The sequence below is a fragment of the Anolis sagrei genome, chromosome Y, assembly GCF_037176765.1.
Source record: "Anolis sagrei isolate rAnoSag1 chromosome Y, rAnoSag1.mat, whole genome shotgun sequence".
Classification (NCBI taxonomy): domain Eukaryota; kingdom Metazoa; phylum Chordata; class Lepidosauria; order Squamata; family Dactyloidae; genus Anolis; species Anolis sagrei.
This window is the reverse complement of record NC_090035.1, coordinates 23,880,097-23,901,504: the sequence shown is the minus strand read 5'-3', so window position 1 is coordinate 23,901,504 and position 21,408 is coordinate 23,880,097. Positions and strand designations below refer to the sequence as shown.

At 45.3% G+C, this 21,408-nt stretch overlaps 1 protein-coding gene across 1 annotated transcript in view; it reads right to left on the bottom strand.

Annotated features, from left to right (window-relative positions):
* Positions 1-1,075: 1,075 nt before the first annotated feature.
* The window catches only part of LOC137095556 (partner and localizer of BRCA2-like), a 35,295-nt gene continuing 14,962 nt past the window's right edge, over positions 1,076-21,408 (bottom strand). The window contains 7 exon segments of the mRNA XM_067462340.1: positions 1,076-1,523; positions 3,885-4,074; positions 4,240-4,327; positions 13,611-13,727; positions 14,168-14,329; positions 14,421-14,539; positions 18,710-19,272. Of these exon segments, the coding sequence (XP_067318441.1) occupies positions 1,300-1,523; positions 3,885-4,074; positions 4,240-4,327; positions 13,611-13,727; positions 14,168-14,329; positions 14,421-14,539; positions 18,710-19,272 (1,463 nt within the window). The 3' untranslated portion in view covers positions 1,076-1,299.

Genomic DNA, 21,408 nt, shown 5'->3' with positions numbered 1-21,408 from the left:
CGAGGCAGGAGCGGGATATGCAAAACAAGACCCCGCCCACTCAGCCAGCAGCAGACACCCCTCTGGATGAACCTACGGGTGTTTTCGACTCCAACTCCCACAATTCCAAAGAAATTTCTTTTTAATTTTTTTTCTATTTATGAATTTACCTTCTAAAATACATTAGTATTGTATGTATTACATCGAAATAACTTTCTTTTTTTTGACGAAGGCTTTTATGGCCGGAATCACTGGCTACTTGTGTGTTTTCCGGGCTGTCTGGCCATGTTCCAGAAGCATTTTCTCCTGACGTTGCGCCTGCATCTATGGCAGGCATCCTCAAGCATGTGGACAATTTCAACAGAAAGGAAGAAAACATGAAAATGAACAAAATATGGCTACCAGTATTTTAAATAACTGTAAAATCAGGACAGTAAATAAAGAACAACTCAAACACAGGGGAATTCCAGACAAGAAACAATCAGGGACAGCTAATCACCTCTCAACAAAGGATTCCCCCAGGCAGTAAGAAGCCACGTCTTGAAACTGCTAGGCCATTAAATGCTAATCAAGGTGGCTAATGGAAACATTCACAACTACCTCAAACAGACAAGAGTTCTTTTTCCCACCCTCAACATTATTCCACAGATATATAAACCCCACTTGTCTGGTTTCCAATAGGCCTCACAACCTCTGAGGATGCATGCCATAGATCCAGGTGAAATGTCAGGAGAAAATGCTTCTGGAACATGGCCATACAGCCCGGAAAACACACAACCCAACTTTCTTTTTATTCTATTTATTCTTGCACTTACGTTTCTATTTATGGACCCACCTTCTATGAAGCTATATTAATATAAAGGATAGGGTTAGACATATTCAGCTATGAGTGATTGCCTATAGTGATATACAATAATAGTATTTGTGCCATGAAAATAATTTTATTTTTAATATAACTTTTATTATTATTTGTGTTACTTCCCAAGATGTCTCTGAGAAATCGCCTGAAGGGCAGGCAGAATTTTTAAAAAGGAGCAGTTCTATTTCAGTTAATGCACAGACAGTGGAACTCCCCGCCACAAGATACAGAGAAGCGTGACTTTCGAAAGATGGCGTTTTAATGGATACATTCCAAACAATGCAATGGCGCAAACCTTGAACGAATAAGTAACTCTTAGCCAAACCAGGGAAAGGCATGCATTCCCATTAACTCCAGAGGAAATGTTTTGAGTGAGTCCTGCTGCTATGTGTTGAACGGGCATCTGAAAGAGATGTGTGCAATTCTTGTGGAGGAAGAAACCCAAAGGAATGGACGCAGTCTCAGGTGGGAGGCAGGCCAAGAGAGTTGCTGTAGAGGCAGAGGCTGCCATCCTCCTTCCCGGCCAGCAGGCAGGCATCTGCAGCTGACCAGCGGACCAAGGACCACTTCCCTTTGGGTCCAGGGGCCAAGAGGGCCGTGCAGCACCCCAGGAGCAGGTCCCACACCGCAATGACCCCTGAGGTCAGCACTCTGCCACCACAGAAGCAGCCTTCACCTCGCCTTCCTGGAACCTGGCCCCAAAAGACATGGTTCCCATCAGCAATTCAATCTAAACACTGTGGAAGAAGGAAAACCCAAGGCTGACCATGTGACTACCCAGTTCCACTATGGCAGATCCCCAAACCTCAATTCTTCAGGCCCTTGTTTCTTTGCCAAAATTTTCCTCAAGGACATGACATTTTGCTTCTTAAGCCACTGGGAGTCCACTCCAATTCCAGAAAAACAACCGCAAATTTGGACACAAAAAGAACTGGAAGCGATCTGGCATAATTTCCATTTAACAGTCGGATACTGTGTGCAAGACAGTAATACTGGCCCTCACTCTCCGATGAAGTTGCCCACCCCAACCTTGTTGTTCATTCGTTCAGTCGTCTCCGACTCTTCGTGACCTCGTGGACCAGCCTACGCCAGAGCTCCCTGTCGGCTGTTACCACCCCCAGCTCCCTCAAGGTCAGTCCAGTCACTTCAAGGATGCCATCCATCCATCTTGCCCTTGGTCGGCCCCTCTTCCTTTTGCCTTCCACTTTCCCCAGCATAATTGTCTTCTCTAGGCTTTCCTGTCTCCTCATGATGTGGCCAAAGTACTTCAACTTTGTCTCTAGTATCTTTCCCTCCAGTGAGCAGTCGGGCTTTATTTCCTGGAGGATGGACTGGTTGGATCTTCTCGCAGTCCAAGGCACTCTCAGCACTTTCCTCCAACACCACAGCTCAAAAGCATCGATCTTCCTTCGCTCAGCCTTCCCTAAGGTCCAGCTCTCACATCCGTAGGTTACTACAGGGAATACCATGGCTTTGACTAGACGGATCTTTGTTGCCAGTCTGATGTCTCTACTCTTCACTATTTTATCGAGACTGGACATTGCTCTCCTCCCAAGAAGTAAGCGTCTTCTGATTTCCTGGCTACAGTCTGCATCTGCAGTAATCTTTGCACCTAGAAATACAAATTCTGTCACGGCCTCCACGGTTTCTCCCTCTATTTTCCAGTTGTCAATCATTCTTGTTGCCATAATCTTGGTTTTTTTGACGTTCAGCTGCAACCCGGCTTTTGCGCTTTCTTCTTTCACCTTGATTAGAAGGCTCCTCAGCTCCTCCTCGCTTTCGGCCATCAGAGTGGTGTCATCTGCATATCTGAGGTTGTTAATGTTTCTTCCAGCAATTTTCACCCCAGCCTTGCATTCATCCAGCCCCGCACATCGCATGATGTGTTCTGCATACAAGTTAAAAAGGTTGGGTGAGAGTATGCAGCCTTGCCGTACGCCTTTCCCAATCTTGAACCAGTCTGTTGTTCCGTGGTCAGTTCTGACTGTTGCTACTTGGTCCTTGTACAGATTCCTCAGGAGAGAGACAAGGTGGCTTGGTATGCCCATCCCACCAAGAACTTGCCACAATTTATTGTGATCCACACAGTCAAAGGCTTTAGAATAGTCAATGAAACAGAAGTAGATGTTTTTCTGAAACTCCCTGCCTTTCTCCATTATCCAGCGGATATTGGCAATCTGGTCTCTCGTTCCTCTGCCTTTTCTAAACCCAGCTTGAACATCAGGCAACTCTCGCTCCATGTATTGCTGGAGTCTTCCTTGCAGGATCTTGAGCATTACCTTACTGGCATGAGAAATAAGGGCCACTGTACGGAAGTTTGAGCAGTCTTTCGCATTTCCCTTTTTTGGTATGGGGATGTAAGTTGATTTTTTCCAGTCTGATGGCCCAACCTAGGACTATGATTTTGGACTGGGTAGTTTTAATAATTGGTTTTAATTTTTAGATGTTTTAAACTTTATGGCTTTTAATGCATTTGTTTTATTTGCATATCTGTTTTATGCGGCATTGAATGTTTGTCTACTGTAAGCCGCTCTGAGTCCCCTTTGGGGTGAGAAGGGTGGGGTATAAATATAGTTAATAAATAAATAGTAAATAAATAAATAGGATCTCCTGCTCTTCAACTGGAGAGGACAGCTTAACCCTGTTGTACCTCGCCTTAATCCCTGTTATTATTACTATTGTTGTTGTTATTATTATTATTATTATTATTATGTGGGAAAGCAGTAGTCCTCCTGCCTTAAACTAGAGTGCAGGAAGCTCTGGTCTTTACACTAGTAGAATGCAGAGCTTTGCCCCATGACCGTGAATGCAAAGTGGCACCGAAGGTTCTACAATGATGTGAGGAAGAGGAAACTCTGTTCAAGAGCCTGGAGCATTGGAATCCATAACCAAAGCAGCTGAGAAAGGGCACAGGAAGCCCCCAACCCCCAACCCCGCTCTGTCTTAGCTGCCACAATTTGCTAACCTCCCAGTGCAGCAGCCAAGGACTCAATGGAGCTAAGGGTTCATATGACAGACAAGGAGATTTCATCTTAAAATGAGAAACTTATTGATTGTCCTTCCCAACTCCACAATGCTAAGACTTGCCTTCCTCCAGAGCCTCGTGGGAGGGACACGGCCGTCATTGTGGCGCTCCTTCCTGTCTTGGGGTTGAGGGCCACGACACGGAAGGCAGGGCCCCTTTCAGTCTGGCGCTCCTTAGCATGAGGGTGGCTCAGCACCACAAAGAGAAGGCCCTGGCGCCCAAGAAGAACACACCCAAACTGGAGAGTCAGTCCTGGGTCATCTCTTAAGGACACAAAAGGGCAAAAGGGAATGCTGGGATGCCTGAATGCCAGGTGCTCTCTACCAAAGAACTCTCTCAACCCAAAAAACAAGGGAATAAACTCCCAAAGACGTACCGCATCGGCATAGGCTCTGTGGCAGATGGATGCAGGGAAGGAGCAGCTGATGGACATCTTCCTCAGCTGCTGCCCAGATGTCAAGTTCCTACAAAAAGAGAGAAACGCCTGCTTCCATTGTGCTCTGGTTGTGCCTATCCCTCTGTCAGGAGGGATTGGATGCTGTCTTCCTGCCTGGCAGAAAGGGGTTGAACTAGATGGCCTTTGGAAGTCCCTTTCAAATTCCCTTTTGCAACAAACCCTATGAAAACGATGAAGGCTTCCAAATGTCACATTGCTTCCTAATACTGGACATTACAAATAGATACTGCGAAGGTGCTTAAAATTACTGCCACCAATTTGTGATGTCTGCACGCACCAGTTGTACAATTGTGCTAATTGCTAAGGTGCTGCAATTCCAACAACAGACAGGGTATTGGGTTTTAACTTTAAAGAACCCACCCACTGTCACCATTGCACAGACTGTTCTTAAATTCTGCCACCAGTTATACAGGTGTGGATGATTATGGATGTAATTAAGGTAACTGCCACCAACGTGAGGTATTGCCGATGAGAACTGTGTTAGCAGTCAGACTCTCCAGTCTGGGCACAGCAAGCGTGTGGTTTCAAAATAAACAAACTCAGGCAGCATTCTTCTACTAAGGTAGCTTTACTTAAGATGTCTACATACAAAGGGCTACATCATGGAACTAAAAATGGCGACGAACAAAGCATAGCAAGAAGACACAGCAAACATAAGAACCGCCCTTCTGTCTTATCTATGTTCTTGGCTGGTACACTCCTTAATTTCTCTCAGGGCAAAGGAATTGCGTGTTATCACAGTTTCACTGTCTGGCCTGTAACTTTGTAACAATAACATATGTGAGCTGAACAGTAAATGAACATGACTGAATCCATCTTTAAGAAGCAATACTAATACATTATAATACTAATGCAAACACATTAAAAACATACATACATATGAAATACCTATAACTATTCTGACAAACTGGCTCCCCAGATGCAGATAAATGGAGATGACACGGTCTTCAACAAAAGTTAATAAGTTTATTTTGTACAAAGCGTATGGTTGCAGGCTGTTAAATAACTTGGAATAACTTTGAATAACTTATATAACTTGGAATGTAACTTGGTTTGCAATACAGTTCTCTCTTCTCAATGTCACAACTTGTAATTGACTTTTACTGTGGTGAAGTACTTTCTTAAACAATGTTTCCTGAGGTGAACAGCCTTCTAATTTGATCCTTCTTGATCAAATCCTAGATCTCTAGTTCTTTCCTAACTAGTGATCTAAACAAGCTTCCCTTAGTCCTCTCTGACTAATGAAACTAATTAGGTTTCCCCCTTCAGCCTTCCTAGACTGAAGAAACCTCTGGCTATTCACACACACTGCTTCTCCACTCTCCACTCTCCTCTCTCAACTGCTATCTCCGAACTCGAACCCTAAACTGAACTGCTTCTTTCAAAGACGCGGATAACATTCTCTTGCTAGGCTCCACCCACTTCTCACTCTCTTCTGCCTGGTCTCCTTGGCAACACCACTGTGGATACAACCAGTTAACTCTAGCTTTTAGCTACTGTTACCAACAAGAATATATTCTAACAGTTAAACATATACATAGTTTCAATAACTTCTGCACAGATACACTATACCCAAACAATTTGGTCATCTCAAATGTGTAGCAAACTTTTTAAAGAAACATTAACAATCCTGGTAATGATTTTCTCCTAAACTTTAAAGGCATGTGCCTTAAAGGTATTTGCAAACACACTATAAACAAGATTGTAACGAAGCCTCCCAGCTGCTGGCACCAAATTATGTAAAGAAGTACTATTTCCACTGAAATGTGAGGAAGTACTAATTTTCCTTGATGCCAACAATATTTGTAAGGAACCTTCTTTTAGATATCAATTAAGCTGCCACCAATATGTTTAGAGACGCTGGTTTATGTCTCTGTTTATCCTTAGTTGTGTTGTGAGGTGACGTTGGTAGTGTGGAATGCACCAAGCATAAAAGCAATGGAGGAGGCAGGTTTGAAATACAAAGAGAACAAGTTTTATTGTTAACAGAACGTAATTGTTGCAGTTTTGAGAATTTGAATTTGGCACAAGGCTTGATGTTACAAAATGGCTAGTTTGAGATACATTCAAGCTTCTGATGTTACAATTCTATAAACTCCTTCTTTAGTGAAGTGCTTTTATTACTTCAGAGTTCCCTATTGTGAATATTCCACACTGTTTGTCCTATACTCGGATCAAACCACTGATCACCAGTCTTTCCTTACTGGCGATCCTTAAAACCCCTTCTGTTAGATTCTTTTAACCTAAGCAATCTAACAAGGTAACACCTTCAGCTCTCTTGCTGAAGAAATATTCACAAATCCTAAGAACTAACTGAATTCTCACAGCTTCACAACCCAGAGCCCTAACTGACTCTGATCCTCTTCCCCGGGTCTCATCCACCGGACTGAATATTAACTGTCGCTTTCAAACCTTTTATTCCTTAAACTCCGCCCACCTCCTCTGAGGCCTTGTTACCATGGCAACCTATCTCTTACAGTTAGGCCATAGCAACTAATGTAAACTCTAAATACAGTTTAAACACAGTACATTAAACACTCTATAATAAACATTTCTCTACAAAGATCTTTCAAGTTGCATTGAGGAGCTGTTTCACCAACAACTTTTACTGTATTTCCAAACAGATTATAAATAATAACTATTTCCAAGTTGCATTGAGGAGCTGTATGACTCAAACAGTATGGAGAGTGTTTCATTCATCTTTACTTAAATCAAATACTTCAATCCGGTGGAGGGAAAAGGACAGGAAATGCAGTTTTATATATATTTAAAACTGTTGCTTATAGAATCTTGGTTAGATACTGTTCCATCTCCCAGGAGACTGGGTTTTGCATTACCTTTAAGTTGCTGGAAACAGCCTCTCCTCGAGTTTCTCCCAGGCAGCTGCAGCCTCTGCAAGGCCTAAAAAGTTAGCAGCCAGAAGCAGGAAAGCCAGTTTGCAGGCCCTCTGCAATGATTGGCCAAAGAGTAGCTCTTTGGGCCTGCCCCTGCTTCCAGGGTAGAAGCAGCCATTTTGGAGGTCTCCCTGCCCCTTCAGTTTTAGGAAGAATCCATGATGTGCTGTTGGCAGACAGGTACCTCTGCAAATACCATTGTAAAAACAATTTAGTATAATAGATTAATTGAGTTTAATTGAGACCGATAGACAGACAGACAGATAGATAGATAGATAGATAGATAGATAGATAGATAGATTCATTGAGTTATTGAGCTATAGGGAATAACTGAATACAGATAGAGTTTATTATGCTATAGAGAAATTATAGATAGATCAATAGAAGAGCTATTGAGTATTTAGATAGATAGTATTGGGCATTTGCCTCCAAAGCTGATTTTGAGTTATAGATAGGAGAAAAACCTGCTTTTTCTTACCATTGGGGCTCAAGATTAGGGTAGAAGAATTCCACAATTCATTGTGTTAACGTGCTGTACTTTGTATTTTATATTGCATTTGACTTTGTGTAATTTTATTTGCTGTAAGGGTTCATAATGTCTGTGCAATCTCAAAAGGGTGCAAGTGAGATGCCTACTGCTGAGGCAGAAAGTAAGAGGCCCCAAAGAATTAAATACCCTTCAGCCAAGTTGCGAGCCCAACTTGAGGGAGAAAAGGAATCCCTCCATGCGAAGTTAAGTTCAGCATGGGAGCGCATCACAATATTGATAGCCAGAATAGAAAGCTTAGGTATCACAAAGGTGCCATCCATTTTAAAGTCAGACCTTGAAAAAACTTTCGGTCTTTGGAAAGGTTTGGTGACAAAGGTAGTTCAAGTTGTTGAACGCATAAATGCAGAGGACTCAGAGTCAGAAATAGTGGGTCTCTTAGCCAACACTGGGGAGAAAGAAGATAGGGTGAGGGCCACTCTAGATGCCCTAGAATCCAGTTCCCCATCTGTTGAGCCAAGGCCTGTGCCTCAAGAAAGACAGTCTCCCTCATGTAGCCTTAAGTCTAGCCGTTCTAGCCAGGCATCTAGAATAAGGGAGCGTGCTTTGTCTAAGCACAGCCACAAGTCTTCCACTGCTGGAAGCGCCATCTCTTCAATAGTGGCTTTGCATATCAAAGAGGCTGCTCGTCTCGAGTTGCAAAGTAAAATCGCGGAAGCGGAAGCCAACGCAAAGATAGCTGAGCACACCCTCCTCTTTAAAGCAGAAGAGCAGCGACTCCAAATTGAACAGGCCCCAAAACAAAGTCAATTAGAGATGCTTAGAATGAAGATGGATGCTACTGCCAAAAGGATAAAGGCTGAGACTTTGGCTAAGGCCCTAAATGGGCAACTCACAGAAGAAAATGTAGGTCAGTTGCCAACACAGGACCCTTCTTCCAAAGTGCTTGTGCACCTCAACAACATCAACAGCCAGCTTTCGGATGAGGAACAGGAAGACTTCTATCCTCTGCCAGAGCAGGCCCCTAAAGTTGCCTTCGAGTTCCCTGAAGAGCAGAGTGTCATAGCGGGGAGCTCATCCTTGCTCGTGTTGCCTGTGCTTCCCACTAAGATCCCAGGACAGCCAACCAAGGCATCAAGGCGTAGCACCAATTGGGCCCTACAGACAACTTCACAGGGAGCCATCGGTCCATCTGCAGGCAATGTCATCCCTCCAAAGAGCCAACAGTCGACACAAGGAACACGGCGGGATTTCACCCCACAACAGCCAACGCCTCACTTGTTCCCGTTGACACCCGAATCCCAGATTGTTTCCATCTTCAGGAGCCCCAAAAGAGACCTTAAAGACAAGGGAGTCGAAAAGTTTTCGGACAAGCCTGAGGAATTTCTTCTCTGGAAGGTCACCTTCCAGAGAGCAATCAGAGACTTAATGTTGCTGCCTGAGGAAGAATTGACTCTTTTGGCTGCGTGGTTGGGGCCAAATTCATCTTCACAAGTTAAGAAGATCTACACAGCCCATGTAGCCGATCCTGACAAAGCCTTGGAAAAGGCCTGGGCCAGGTTGGAGCAGCGGTACGGAGCCAGCACAGAGATTGAAGCATCTCTTATGGACAAGCTCCAAAGGTTTCCAACCTTGAAGCTCAAAGACTTCAAGCTCTTGTGGGACCTCAGCGATCTCCTTGCAGAGCTAGAGTCGGCCAAGGAGAATCCAGAGCTGCCTGGTCTCAAGTGCCTCAATCAGTACCTGTCTCAGCGGCAGATCCTGAGTAAGCTTCCCTTCACCCTCCAAGAATCCTGGGGAAAGGAAGTTTTCAACTACAAGGAGGCCCATTCTCAGGTTTACCCTCCATTCTCCCATCTGGTCCAGTTCATCACCAGAGCGGCCAGAGAAAGGAACGATCCACAGACTGGCCTTCCCACCTTGTACCAAGGGATCCAGCCAGAGAAGGCACCTAAAGTGGATGAGAAACCACCTAGAGAGGCCAAAGGACTGGTCAGTGTAAAGGTGGTTGAAACTCAACGCGACGAACCCAGGTTGGAGGTAAAAGAGGTGCTCTGTCTCATTCATCAGAAGCCCCACAGTTTGGCCAACTGCCGGGAATTTGGCAAGAAGCCATACAAAGAAAGACAACAGTTAGTCCAAAAGCAGGGCATCTGTTTTAGGTGCTGTGGAGCAATTCCACATTTTGCATCCATGTGCATAGAAAGCATCAAGTGTGAAAAGTGCAACAGCCCCAAGCATTGCACCGCAATGCAGAACTCCAACGCTGTCTCCCACACCAAAGGGGACACGTCTGCAAAGGAAACTCCACCTACTGAAGCAGGCTGCATTACCGATGCAGGAAGATAGAATCATAGAATCATAGAATCAAAGAGTTGGAAGAGACCTCATGGGCCATCCAGTCCAACCCCCTGCCAAGAAGCAGGAATATTGCATTCAAATCACCCCTGACAGATGGACATCCAGCCTCTGCTTAAAAGCTTCCAAAGAAGGAGCCTCCACCACACTCCGGGGCAGAGAGTTCCACTGCTGAATGGCTCTCACAGTCAGGAAGTTCTTCCTAATGTTCAGATGGAATCTCCTCTCTTGTAGTTTGAAGCCATTGTTCCGCGTCCTAGTCTCCAAGGAAGCAGAAAACAAGCTTGCTCCCTCCTCCCTGTGGCTTCCTCTCACATATTTATACATGGCTATCATGTCTCCTCTCAGCCTTCTCTTCTTCAGGCTAAACATGCCCAGTTCCCTAAGCCGTTCCTCATAGGGCTTGTTCTCCAGACCCTTGATCATTTTAGTCGCCCTCCTCTGGACACATTCCAGCTTGTCAATATCTCTCTTGAATTGTGGTGCCCAGAATTGGACACAATATTCCAGATGTGGTCTAACCAAAGCAGAATAGAGGGGTAGCATTACTTCCTTAGATCTAGACACTATGCTCCTATTGATGCAGGCCAAAATCCCATTGGCTTTTTTTGCCGCCACATCACATTGTTGGCTCATGTTTAACTTGTTGTCCACGAGGACTCGAAGATCTTTTTCACACGTACTGCTCTCGAGCCAGGCGTCCCCCATTCTATATCTTTGCATTTCATTTTTTCTGCCAAAGTGGAGTATCTTGCATTTGTCACTGTTGAACTTCATTTTGTTAGTTTTGGCCCAGTTCCAACAGTCGCCTGCACTGAGCTGTGCTCTGACGTGCATCAGTTCAGAGTCTGCCATCCCATCTGCCTGGCAGATGTGTATCCAGCCAAGAGCCCTTGGCTTAAAAAGAGACTTTATGTGGCTTTGGATTCACAGAGCGACGCTTCCCTGGCTACTCCAGAGTTCTTCCAAATGTTCAACCTAAAAACCAAGACGGTCGACTACATTATGTCAACGTGTGTAGGAAGGAAGAAGTTGCAGGGTCGCATAGCTTCCGGTTTTGTTGTCTCCTCTTGCGACCAAGAGACAATTCAAGTTGCCAGACCTCATTGAGTGTTCCTCCATCCCTCGGAACAAAAAGCAGATTGTTACCCGAGAAATTGTGGAGGCCCATCCTCATCTGCGAAGGCTGAAGAATGCCATACCAGCTTTTCTGCCAGATGTGGACATTGCCCTTTTGCTTGGTTCGGACTGCCCGAGCTTGTTCTGCGTGAACGACCAAGTTAAGGGACCTTCAGGTGCGCCTATTGCACAACTACTGCCGTTGGGCTGGACAGTTATAGGCCCAGTGTGCATAAACAAGATGCACCCTCCATCATCGTTGGACTCCAAGCAAGCACAAGTGCTTAAAGGTGGACGTCCCATGCTTATGCACAGCAGCCTGAGCCACATCTCAGTCTGCTGACAAGGAATAACTCCAGAGTGTTCCTCCATCTTTGAAGTCTCTGAGAGGGACGAAGCCACAGCACTCTCAAAGGATGAACAGAGGTTCCACCGTCATCTGATAGGGAAAAATGGAGCCAACATCAACCGCATCAAGGATCAGCACAAAGTCTCTGTCCGCATCCCACCTGTCAACGAGAAGAGCAACCTGATCTGGATTGAGGGAGACCCACAAGGGGTCCAGCTGGCTCGCAAGGATTTGCTGGGATTGACTGCTCATGTGGAAAATGAACGCATAAAAGACCTGATCATTGGGCAGAAAGGCAAGAAAGTCAAAGAGATCTGTGACAAGTTCCCAGAGGTCATCATTAACTTCCCTGACCCATCTCAAAAGAGCGACATTGTGCAGCTGCGTGGGCCTAAGAACGAGGTAGAAAAGTGTGCCAAGTACCTCCAGAAAGTTCTTGCAGAGTTGATTGAAAACAGCTTTTCCATCCCAGTCCCTATCTTCAAGCAGTTCCACAAGAACATTATTGGGAAGGGAGGCACCAACATCAAAAAGATTCGAGAGGAAACTAATACCAAGATTGACTTCCCCATAGAAAACAGCAACTGGGAGGTAATCCTGATAACTGGGAAGAAGGTCAACTGCAAAGGTGCCGGGGACCATATCCTGGCCATCCAACAGGAGCTGGCTAACATAAAAGAAGTGGACGTCTCCATTCCAGTCAAACTGCACAATTCCCTGATTGGGGCCAGAGCCAGTCTTCTTTGGGAGTGGGAGGGAGGTTAGCTAAGGCTAAACTTAAGATATGTGTAAGAAACCCCATTATCATACCCCCCAATAGTCGCATTGTATTGTTGCTCGTTCGTTATTACTATGAAAGGACAAGGACTTGCCCCGCCATGCTTAGCCTATGGGCATCATACTAAAGACCTTTCCTTGCCCTGACGGTAAGGTCAGGAAAATTCAATTAACGACTTACAACAAGGACAAAATGTCTGTCCTGGACAGACCAATCAGCAATCTTGTATTGCTTGTGGATAGTGTTTAATGTTTTTGCTGTTTTAGTGTTATGTATACAAAGGTGTTTGTATATGTTTAGTGGTAAATTCCCATATCCTGGGAAATTTAAGCGGGGAGTGTTCCATCTCCCAGGAGACTGGGTTTTGCATTACCTTTAAGTTGCTGGAAACAGCCTCTACTTGAGTTTCTCCCAGGCTGCTGCAGCCTCTGCAAGGCCTAAAAAGTTAGCAGCCAGAAGCAGGAAAGCCAGTTTGCAGGCCCTCTGCAATGATTGGCCAAAAAGTAGCTCTTTGGGCCTGCCCCTGCTTCCAGGGTAGAAGCAGCCATTTTGGAGGTCTCCCTGCCCCTTCAGTTTTAGGAAGAATCCATGATGTGCTGTTGGCAGACAGGTACCTCTGCAAATACCATTGTAAAAACAATTTAGTATAATAGATTAATTGAGTTTAATTGAGACCGATAGACAGACAGACAGACAGACAGACAGATAGATAGATAGATAGATAGATAGATTCATTGAGTTATTGAGCTATAGGGAATAACTGAATACAGATAGAGTTTATTATGCTATAGAGAAATTATAGATAGATCAATAGAAGAGCTATTGAGTATTTAGATAGATAGTATTGGGCATTTGCCTCCAAAGCTGATTTTGAGTTATAGATAGGAGAAAAACCTGCTTTTTCTTACCATAGGGGCTCAAGATTAGGGTAGAAGAATTCCACAATTCATTATACCTTTTGGAGGAAAGGTGCCTCAATATCTGTATATAAGAAAACTTGTCTCTATACTTTACTCATTGATTGTTGGTAACATTAATAAGCTGAGCCAAGTCTACAAGGACTTTGTTAATAAATACCCTGTTTAATGTTTAAAATTGAAGTGGACTCAGTTATTCCAGAAAGCTCAATCTGCCTAAAGAAAGACCCCAGCAGTTTCGCCCAGACATAGATAGCAGCACGTCAAAGTTTTATTTTAAAACGTCTGGGCGTAACGGCACAGATACACATGCTAAGTTTTCCAATATAAATTTTCAGAAAGCCTGCCCAGCTTTTGAACAAGAATTGAATTTCAAGCAGAGTCTTACCAGATCACAAAGGAGTTCATGGTTGTCATGCCAACCAAAGCCTCCTCCATCCCATCCACTTTGGCAAAAGCCAGTAGGGTCTCCTCAGGAGGCTTCAAAGCCTGTTTCCCGATGCTCCTGCAAAGTGACGAACTGTCAATACAAAGCTAGAACGTGCCACAATCCTCATGCTAAAAAAGGCATATCTATTTACGAAAGAGTGGAGCAAAGATCTCCCTATAACTTTAATAGTTTTCTGGCATTTATCATAAGATCGTCTTTACATGATTCGTTCAAAGGAGTGGTCGCCTACTGCATCCTTTGAAGCTGAGAGAGTGTGACCTGCCCAGGGTTACCTATGAGTTTCCACAATTGAGAAGGGATTTGAACCCTAGTCTCCTTCTTTCAACACTGAAACATCATACTGCTTTCAGTTCATTTCTGTGGTGCGTTTTGTAGCCCCCTGTGAGATGCCGGTCTTTTCACAACAGCCATAGTACAAAGACATCATTTTGCAAGGTTTTTCTAGAGTTGGAAAACCTGCAAACCAGCACTTGAACCTGTTTCCTAGTCCTCACCTTCCCATCTCTGAGAAGGAGGTCACTTCCACCTCCTGCTCCCCGAAAGAGCCGCAGCTCATCACCATCATCCTTTTCCTCAAGCCAAGGACGGCTTTGATGTTCACTGCTTTGACCACAGACTGCTTAATGGAGCTGCCCTCTGCAGGATGGAACAGGAACCTAGGAGGAAGGAGAGTCAAGTCACCTGGAGGCAAGTGATACAGAGGTGTAGGGCCTCAGCCCACCCTTGGCTCAAAGGAGCACAGCGCACCATATCTCCGCAATCTCCAGGTTGCCCAAAGCCATGCAAACCATGCTGCAGACTCCGGGCAGAGGGACGATCTGAATGACTGGAACCTGGAAAGAAAAACAGGGTGGTGGAATGAGGATTCAATGGCAATGCCTCTTCCTCCCCCCCTGCACATGGGCCTTGAAAATGATTGTGCATTTCCTGCATGGCAAGAGGCTGGACTAGATGGCCCATGTGGTCTCTTCCAATTCTTATTATTCTACTAGCTGTGCCCTGCCACGCGTTGCTGTGGCCTATAGTAAAACTTATCAAAGTTGAGGTAGATATCTGGACTCTTATGAAAGAGAGGTCCCTACCTATTCCTTCTCCCTTTTCCTCCCCCTTTCTCTCCTTTCTTCCTTCTCTACCTCTTTCTTTCTTTCCTTCTTTCACTACTTGGTTTCATCCTTCTCTCTTTCCTTCATTCCCTCCCCCTTCCTTCCTTTGCCTTTCTTCCCTCCCTGTTTGCTTCCTTCTTTCACTTTTTATTTCCTTTTATTTCACCACCATCATAACAATAACAATAATGCAATGCATTGCCTCTGGGACCTGACACCTCTCCCATTCCCCCTAAAAGGGTCTCAGAGGAAGAATCATAGCATAATAATAATAATAATAATAATAATAATAATAGAAATAACAACCTTTACCCGCCACGTGTTGCTGTGGCCAATCTTCCCTCTTTCTCTCCTTCTTTCCCTCCCTCCCTCCCTCCCTCCCTCCCTCCTTCCTTCCTTCCTTCCTTCCCATCTTTCCTTCTCCTCTTCTTTCTCTATCTCTTTCCTTCCTTCCCCCTTTTTCTTTCTCTTCTGCTGTCTCTCTTTTCTTTCCTTCCATCTTTCCTTTTCTTTCCTTTTCTTCTTCCTCTAACTTTCCTTCCTTCCCCCTTTTTCTTTACCTCCCTTTCTCTTTCTTCCTTCTTTCCTTCCTTCCTGTCTTTCCTAGATTTTGACAGGGCGGGAAGGGGCGGGGTGGGGTTTGGAGGTGGCGTGAAGTAAAAGGAGGTAAGATTGGGGCAGGGGAGTGATGGAGCGTGGGGTTGCGTGTGTGTGTGTGCGGCAGCGGGGGGAGTGATGGAGCGTGGGGTTGCGTGTGTGTGTGTGCGGCAGCGGGGGGAGTGATGGAGCGTGGGGTTGCGTGTGTGTGTGCGGCAGCGGGGGGAGTGGGGTTGCGTGTGTGTGCGGTGGTGGGGGGAGTGACGGAGCGTGGGGTTGCGTGTGTGTGTGTGTCGGCGGGGAGAGTGGGGTTGCGTGTGTGTATGCGGCGGCGGGGGGAGTGATGGAGCATGGGGTTGCGTGTGTGTGTGCGGCAGGGGGGGTGTGTGTGCGGGAAGTGGCGCGGCGGGGCTTGGAGTGGGCATGGTTTCCGCAGAGGGAACGTTGGCCGGAAGACTGTGTGCGCGCGCCAAGGAACTTGCGGCTGGGCGCCAATGCGCATGCTCAGTTGTTTTGCCGTTTTGTGAGTGTGTTGTTGTGTTGTTTTTCATTTTGAGTAGATATGTTTGTACCTTGTGGGTTGTGTTATGGGCACGGGGATTTTGGTTAAGTTTCGTTGGGGGATGTTTGAGTTTTGTTGTTTTGCCGTTTTGTGAGTGTGTTGTTGTGTTGTTTTTCATTTTGAGTAGATATGTTTGTACCTTGTGGGTTGTGTTATGGGCATGGGAATTTTGGTTAAGTTTCGTTGGGGGTTTTTTGAGTTTTGTTTCCTCATTGGATGCCCCTAACAAATTTATATATATAGATGACTATTATTATTCTACAGATGTTGTTGGACTGTATACTCCAGAGCCAGTCCAGTGAATGATACAGAGGACTACTAGGAAATGCCACATACAATAAGGAAATGGGAGAGAAGACTTAAGCTGTGCAAAAGTAAATACCTAGGATTGTGTTTGGGTTAACAACTATAAACCATAAGTGAAAGTTAGGTACCCTATTTCTTCCATTGTAAAACATCATCGATTGATTGTAAGACAGACCCTAATTTCATCAGTACTACCACCACCAACAATACACCTGCAATTCTAAGACACACTCCATTTTTATGTAGGGGGGAAGTGAGTTTTTGAATGGAAGAAATACAGCATTTATTAACCTGTGAGAATATATTCTTTAAAAAGAAATTAAGATATTTCACCCCAAATCAGGGAAACTGCAGCCTCCTTCCTTTCCTTAGACACTGCTTCTTTCTAGACTTACACCCAAGAGCCAGAGCAATGGTTTGAGTGCTGGACCAGGACTCCAAGAGGCCAGGGTTCAAATTCCTACTCAGAGACAAGTCTCACTCCTTCAGTTTCAGAAGGAAGCAAATCCCAGAAGACATCTTGCCAAGAAACCCCCGTCATAAGTTGGAAGCACCTTGAAGCTACATAACAGCGAGACACTGAACACTTTCTGGGTAACCTGGCTCAGGGGAAGACTGATCAAACTCTATGTTGTGATGTTTAAGAGAGGGGGAAAGCAGATGGAAAGAGTGCAGATGGAAAGGGGTATCTGCCTTTCATCCCAGCCACAGCAGCAAGGGCCACTCCTACCTTGGTGAAGTGCCAGGTGTGGATGGGGGCCCAGTGCCCAGCATCCAGGGGTCTCCACAGAGAAACTGAACCTTCGCTGGCTGTCACAACACACAGAGCCGTGAAACTGTCCACTTCCCACCAAACAGTACGTCCACAAAGGAGGAGGAGGGACCGGCACAGATCTGTCCAGGACAAGGAGAGAGCAAGAGGAATAAACCATATATCTGCAAACTCTTGCAAATCACATAGGCCCTTGATGCTGATTTGCTTGGAGAAGGAAAGATGTCTAAACTGGGCCCCTGAGCCATTTTCAGCTCAAAACAGTATTTAGGATATTCGATTTCTAACTGACCTTGCAGTTTCTAGGCAGGAAACATTCTCAGCCTTGCCCATCATAAGATCCCATCTTGCCAATTTATTTATTTATTTACAGTATTTATATTCCACTTCTCACCCCGCAGGGGACTCAGGGCAGATTACAATGTACACATATATGGCAAATATTCAATGCCAAAGACACACAACAGATATAGGCAGACAGTCAGAGGCTATTTATCTTTTCTGGCTGCCAGGGGAGCTGCCCTTTAATCGTCCATCTGTGACACTGATAAAGTACTTCCTCATTCCCCGCATGCTTTGCTGGAGTCTTTTTTTTATGGCCTCATAAATTAGTTAAATTAGCCTCCCCACACATAGATGGAACCTAATTTTCCTACTTGACAGATGCAACTGTCTTTCGGATTGCAAAGGTCGACAACAAGCTACACAATTGGTCGGAAGCTCACTCTGACCCGGGCTGGCTTCGAACTCATGACCTTTTGGTCAGAAGTGATCTTAATGCAGCTGACACACCAGCTGTGCCTGTCCCACAATCCATTCCTGCACCTTGTTTCCTCCTCTTACTTTGAGTCTGGAAGTCATTTGCAGGCAGCCTTCTCCAGACATCTCTTCTGGTGCCACTTCCTCTGGGCTCTGCTCCAGTCCTTCGTTCTGGGACAGAAAATCACAGCTGATCAAATGATGAATGATACCAGATTCCTGCTTCATTTTCAGCTCTGGGCATGAAGCGCTGTCCAAAAGGCCCAGCAGAAACCACATTTGTGCCTGAGCTGAGTAAACCCAACTGGCAACGGTCACCCAAAGGACCCCCCCCTTTTTATTGGCCACTGCAAGAAGAACATTGAGGATGGACTGGCCAGAAGAGATCCAGTTGCAGCTAAATCAACAGTCACAACTGAAGAAGCCCCATCTCTTCTGGCAGGCCGAACCAGTCAATTCTGAACCATTGGTTTGGGATTTGCATCCTATTGCCAGTCTATGTTATCCTGTGTACCCTGCATTTTGATATATGCATTTTGTTGCATGCATTTTATGTTTATATGTTTTGACAGAGTTTTACCCCACTTCGAACCATCAGAAGAGGTGGGTAACAAATAAAGCTTCTTCTTCTTATCCCACAAAGGCTGTCTGCAAATGGCAGAAACCTCTTATTAGACCATCCTCTTCTAGACCTGAGGCCTTCCAGATCTCAATAGTTAAATACTTGAGAGCTGTCCCATCATTTTGAGAAAATCCTGTATTACCGGGAGCTGCTACAGGGAGAGCTTTCAGCCAAGGAGCCTGGGAGCAGTGACCAAGGAGGCCTTGTCTCTCTCATGCTCAGCTCAAGTGTTTCTAATGGAGTGATCAAGAGAAGACACATCTGATGTTTCTGACTGAAGCAGCAACAGGTGTTGTTCCCTTCCCATCCTCTTACCTGCTTGAGATCCTCCGGGGACGCTCCAGCCGGTAACTGCCTTCCCTGGAGGCTCGCCACTTCCTCCTCGGCTGGCCAACTGGCCTTGCGCTGTCTCTTTGTGCCACTTTGTGGGAAGGAGGGCGAGGCCTCCCACTCTGTGCTAGGCTTTCCTTGCAAAGGAGAAGCACAAAAAGCTTGGCTGGTAGGGAAAGGCGGGGAGGCCAGAGTGGCTTCCAGGAAAGCGAAGGCTGGGCTGGGCAGTGGAGACAGCAGTGGGCCACCGGATGCCTCCAGGGCCGGAGAGAGGAGCAAGTCGCTGGAGAGGCACCTTGGGGCCAAGTGGGGAGCAAGCGAGGAGGCAGCGGAGACTTCCGGTGTGGCGATTATGGCAGGATCACTGAGATGCTCTCCTGGTGTCGAGCCTTTAGCCTCAGCAGACAAACCCTTCACCTCCACCACAGCAGCACAGGCCTTGATCTTTTCTGATTTCAGGAGGCCAAATTCGTCTTCCTTAAATCCATCCTTGCAGCGCTGGGATGGAAGGTGGCAGCCACTGGAGAAGGGTGGCCTCACTGCTCTGGCTGCAAAGGGGAAGAATACTGGAAGCCAAACCAAGTCCAATGGGGCTTTCGGGCAGCCATCCGCCTCCTTCTGTGAGCTGGAAAGGAGAAATGGCACATGGAAAAGCCCATCCTGAAACGTTTCTGGGCTGCATGGACCCCAGATGTTCTTGCACGGCATCACCCAGGACTCCCCTTACCTCTGATTATGTGTGTTTAGGACAGTGATGGGCAACCTTTTGAGCTTGGTGTGTCAAAATTTGCCAAATTCCAGAGCATAACTTGGGTGGGGTGTCAACTTTGAGAGAAACAAAAACATAATTTTGCAATATTTATAGTTTAAATTAGAAAAATGTATATTCCAGGCTGAGTTATGGAGTGAACAATGCTCAGACGTGCAGATGTTAAATTTGTAGAGCCTTTTACAAATTTAAGGATGGAATTAGATTGGCTTTTATAAGGTGTACTTCTCTGTATGCGGCTGCATGTCATCAAAAATAGTCATGCGTGTCAGTGCTGACACGTATGTCATAGGTTCACCATCATGGGTTTAGGAACACACAGAAATGGTTGTTATTGAGAACATAGCCCAACAATAATATTTTTCTTGGTGCTTTAGTTTTTAGGCCTATTCCAGAGGTTCTTTGGAGCACTGATTCAGAATATTGCATTGGATTGACCACATCAATTCTACTTTCTTAAATAGGGTTATCATGGTTTTCTATAGGTGAGCTCGGCTCATTGAAATGGTTAAGTCGCTTTAAACATATTTTTCAAACAGCCGAATACCTAAAGACAGAAATGCCTAAACATCTAAGGAGGGTATTCACTAGAACCCGTTTCGAACAGACAGATGGTTAAACATGTTTAAACATGGAAAGTTTACCAAGTTTTATATAATGAACGTTTCTGTATTTGTGGGGCAACAGAGGTAGAGGATATTACACATGTACTGTTTAATTTTATTTTGTACAACAAAGAGAGAAATCAATACCTCGGACCATTCATCATACAGAAGACTCACTGGGATCCCCATATCAAAACTACATTCTTAATGGCTAGCTAGAATGCTAAGAAACAAGGGGATTGGCTACTCTTGATCTCATCCTAACAAATGCGGAGGACCTGATCGATGCGGTCGAAGTGGTAGGATCCTTAGGGGCAAGTGACCATGTGCTCCTGCAATTTGAGGTACAAAGGAAGGCCGAAACTAAGACAAGTCAAACCCGCATTTTGGACTTTAGGAGAGCTGATTTCCAAAAAATGAAGGAAACGCTGAGCAGCATTCTGTGGACACAGATACTAAAAGACAAGGGAGTTACGGATGGATGGGAATTTCTCAAGAGTGAAATACTCAAGACGCAATTGCAAACCGTGCCAACAAAGAGAAAAAATAGGACAAGTGCAAAGAAGCCAGAATGGATGTCCAAAGAACTTCTAACTGTGCTAAGACACAAAAGAGACATGCACAAGAAGTGGAAAAAGGGAGAAATCACGAAAGAAGAATTCAAACAAATAGCCAACACCTGTAGGGAAAAGGTCCGCAAGGCTAAAGCACAAAATGAGCTCAGGCTTGCCAGGGACATTAAAAACAATAAAAAGGGCTTCTATTCTTATGTCAGTAGAAAAAGGAAAAACAAGGAGGCGATAGGACCTCTTCGCGGAGAAGATGGGGCAATGCTGACAGAGGATAGGGAAAAGGCAGAACTACTTAATGCCTTCTTTGCCTCGGTCTTCTCACAAAAAGAGAGTCTTCAACCTCAGCAAGATGGAGTGGATGAGGGATTGGAGGACATCCAACCCCAAATTGGGAAAGAAGTAATCCAGGAATACCTGGCCACTCTTAATGAGTTCAAGTCCCCAGGGCCAGATCAACTACACCCCAGAGTATTGAAGGAACTAGCGGAAGTCATTTCGGAACCATTGGCAACCATCTTTGAGAGTTCTTGGAGAACAGGAGAAGTTCCAGCAGATTGGAGGAGGGCCAATGTGGTCCCAATCTTCAAGAAGGGAAAAAAGGATGACCCAAACAACTACCGTCCGGTCAGCCTCACGTCAATACCGGGCAAGATTTTGGAAAAGATTGTTAAGGAAGCGGTCTGCAAACACTTAGAAACAAATGCAGTCATCGCTAATAGTCAACATGGATTTATCAAA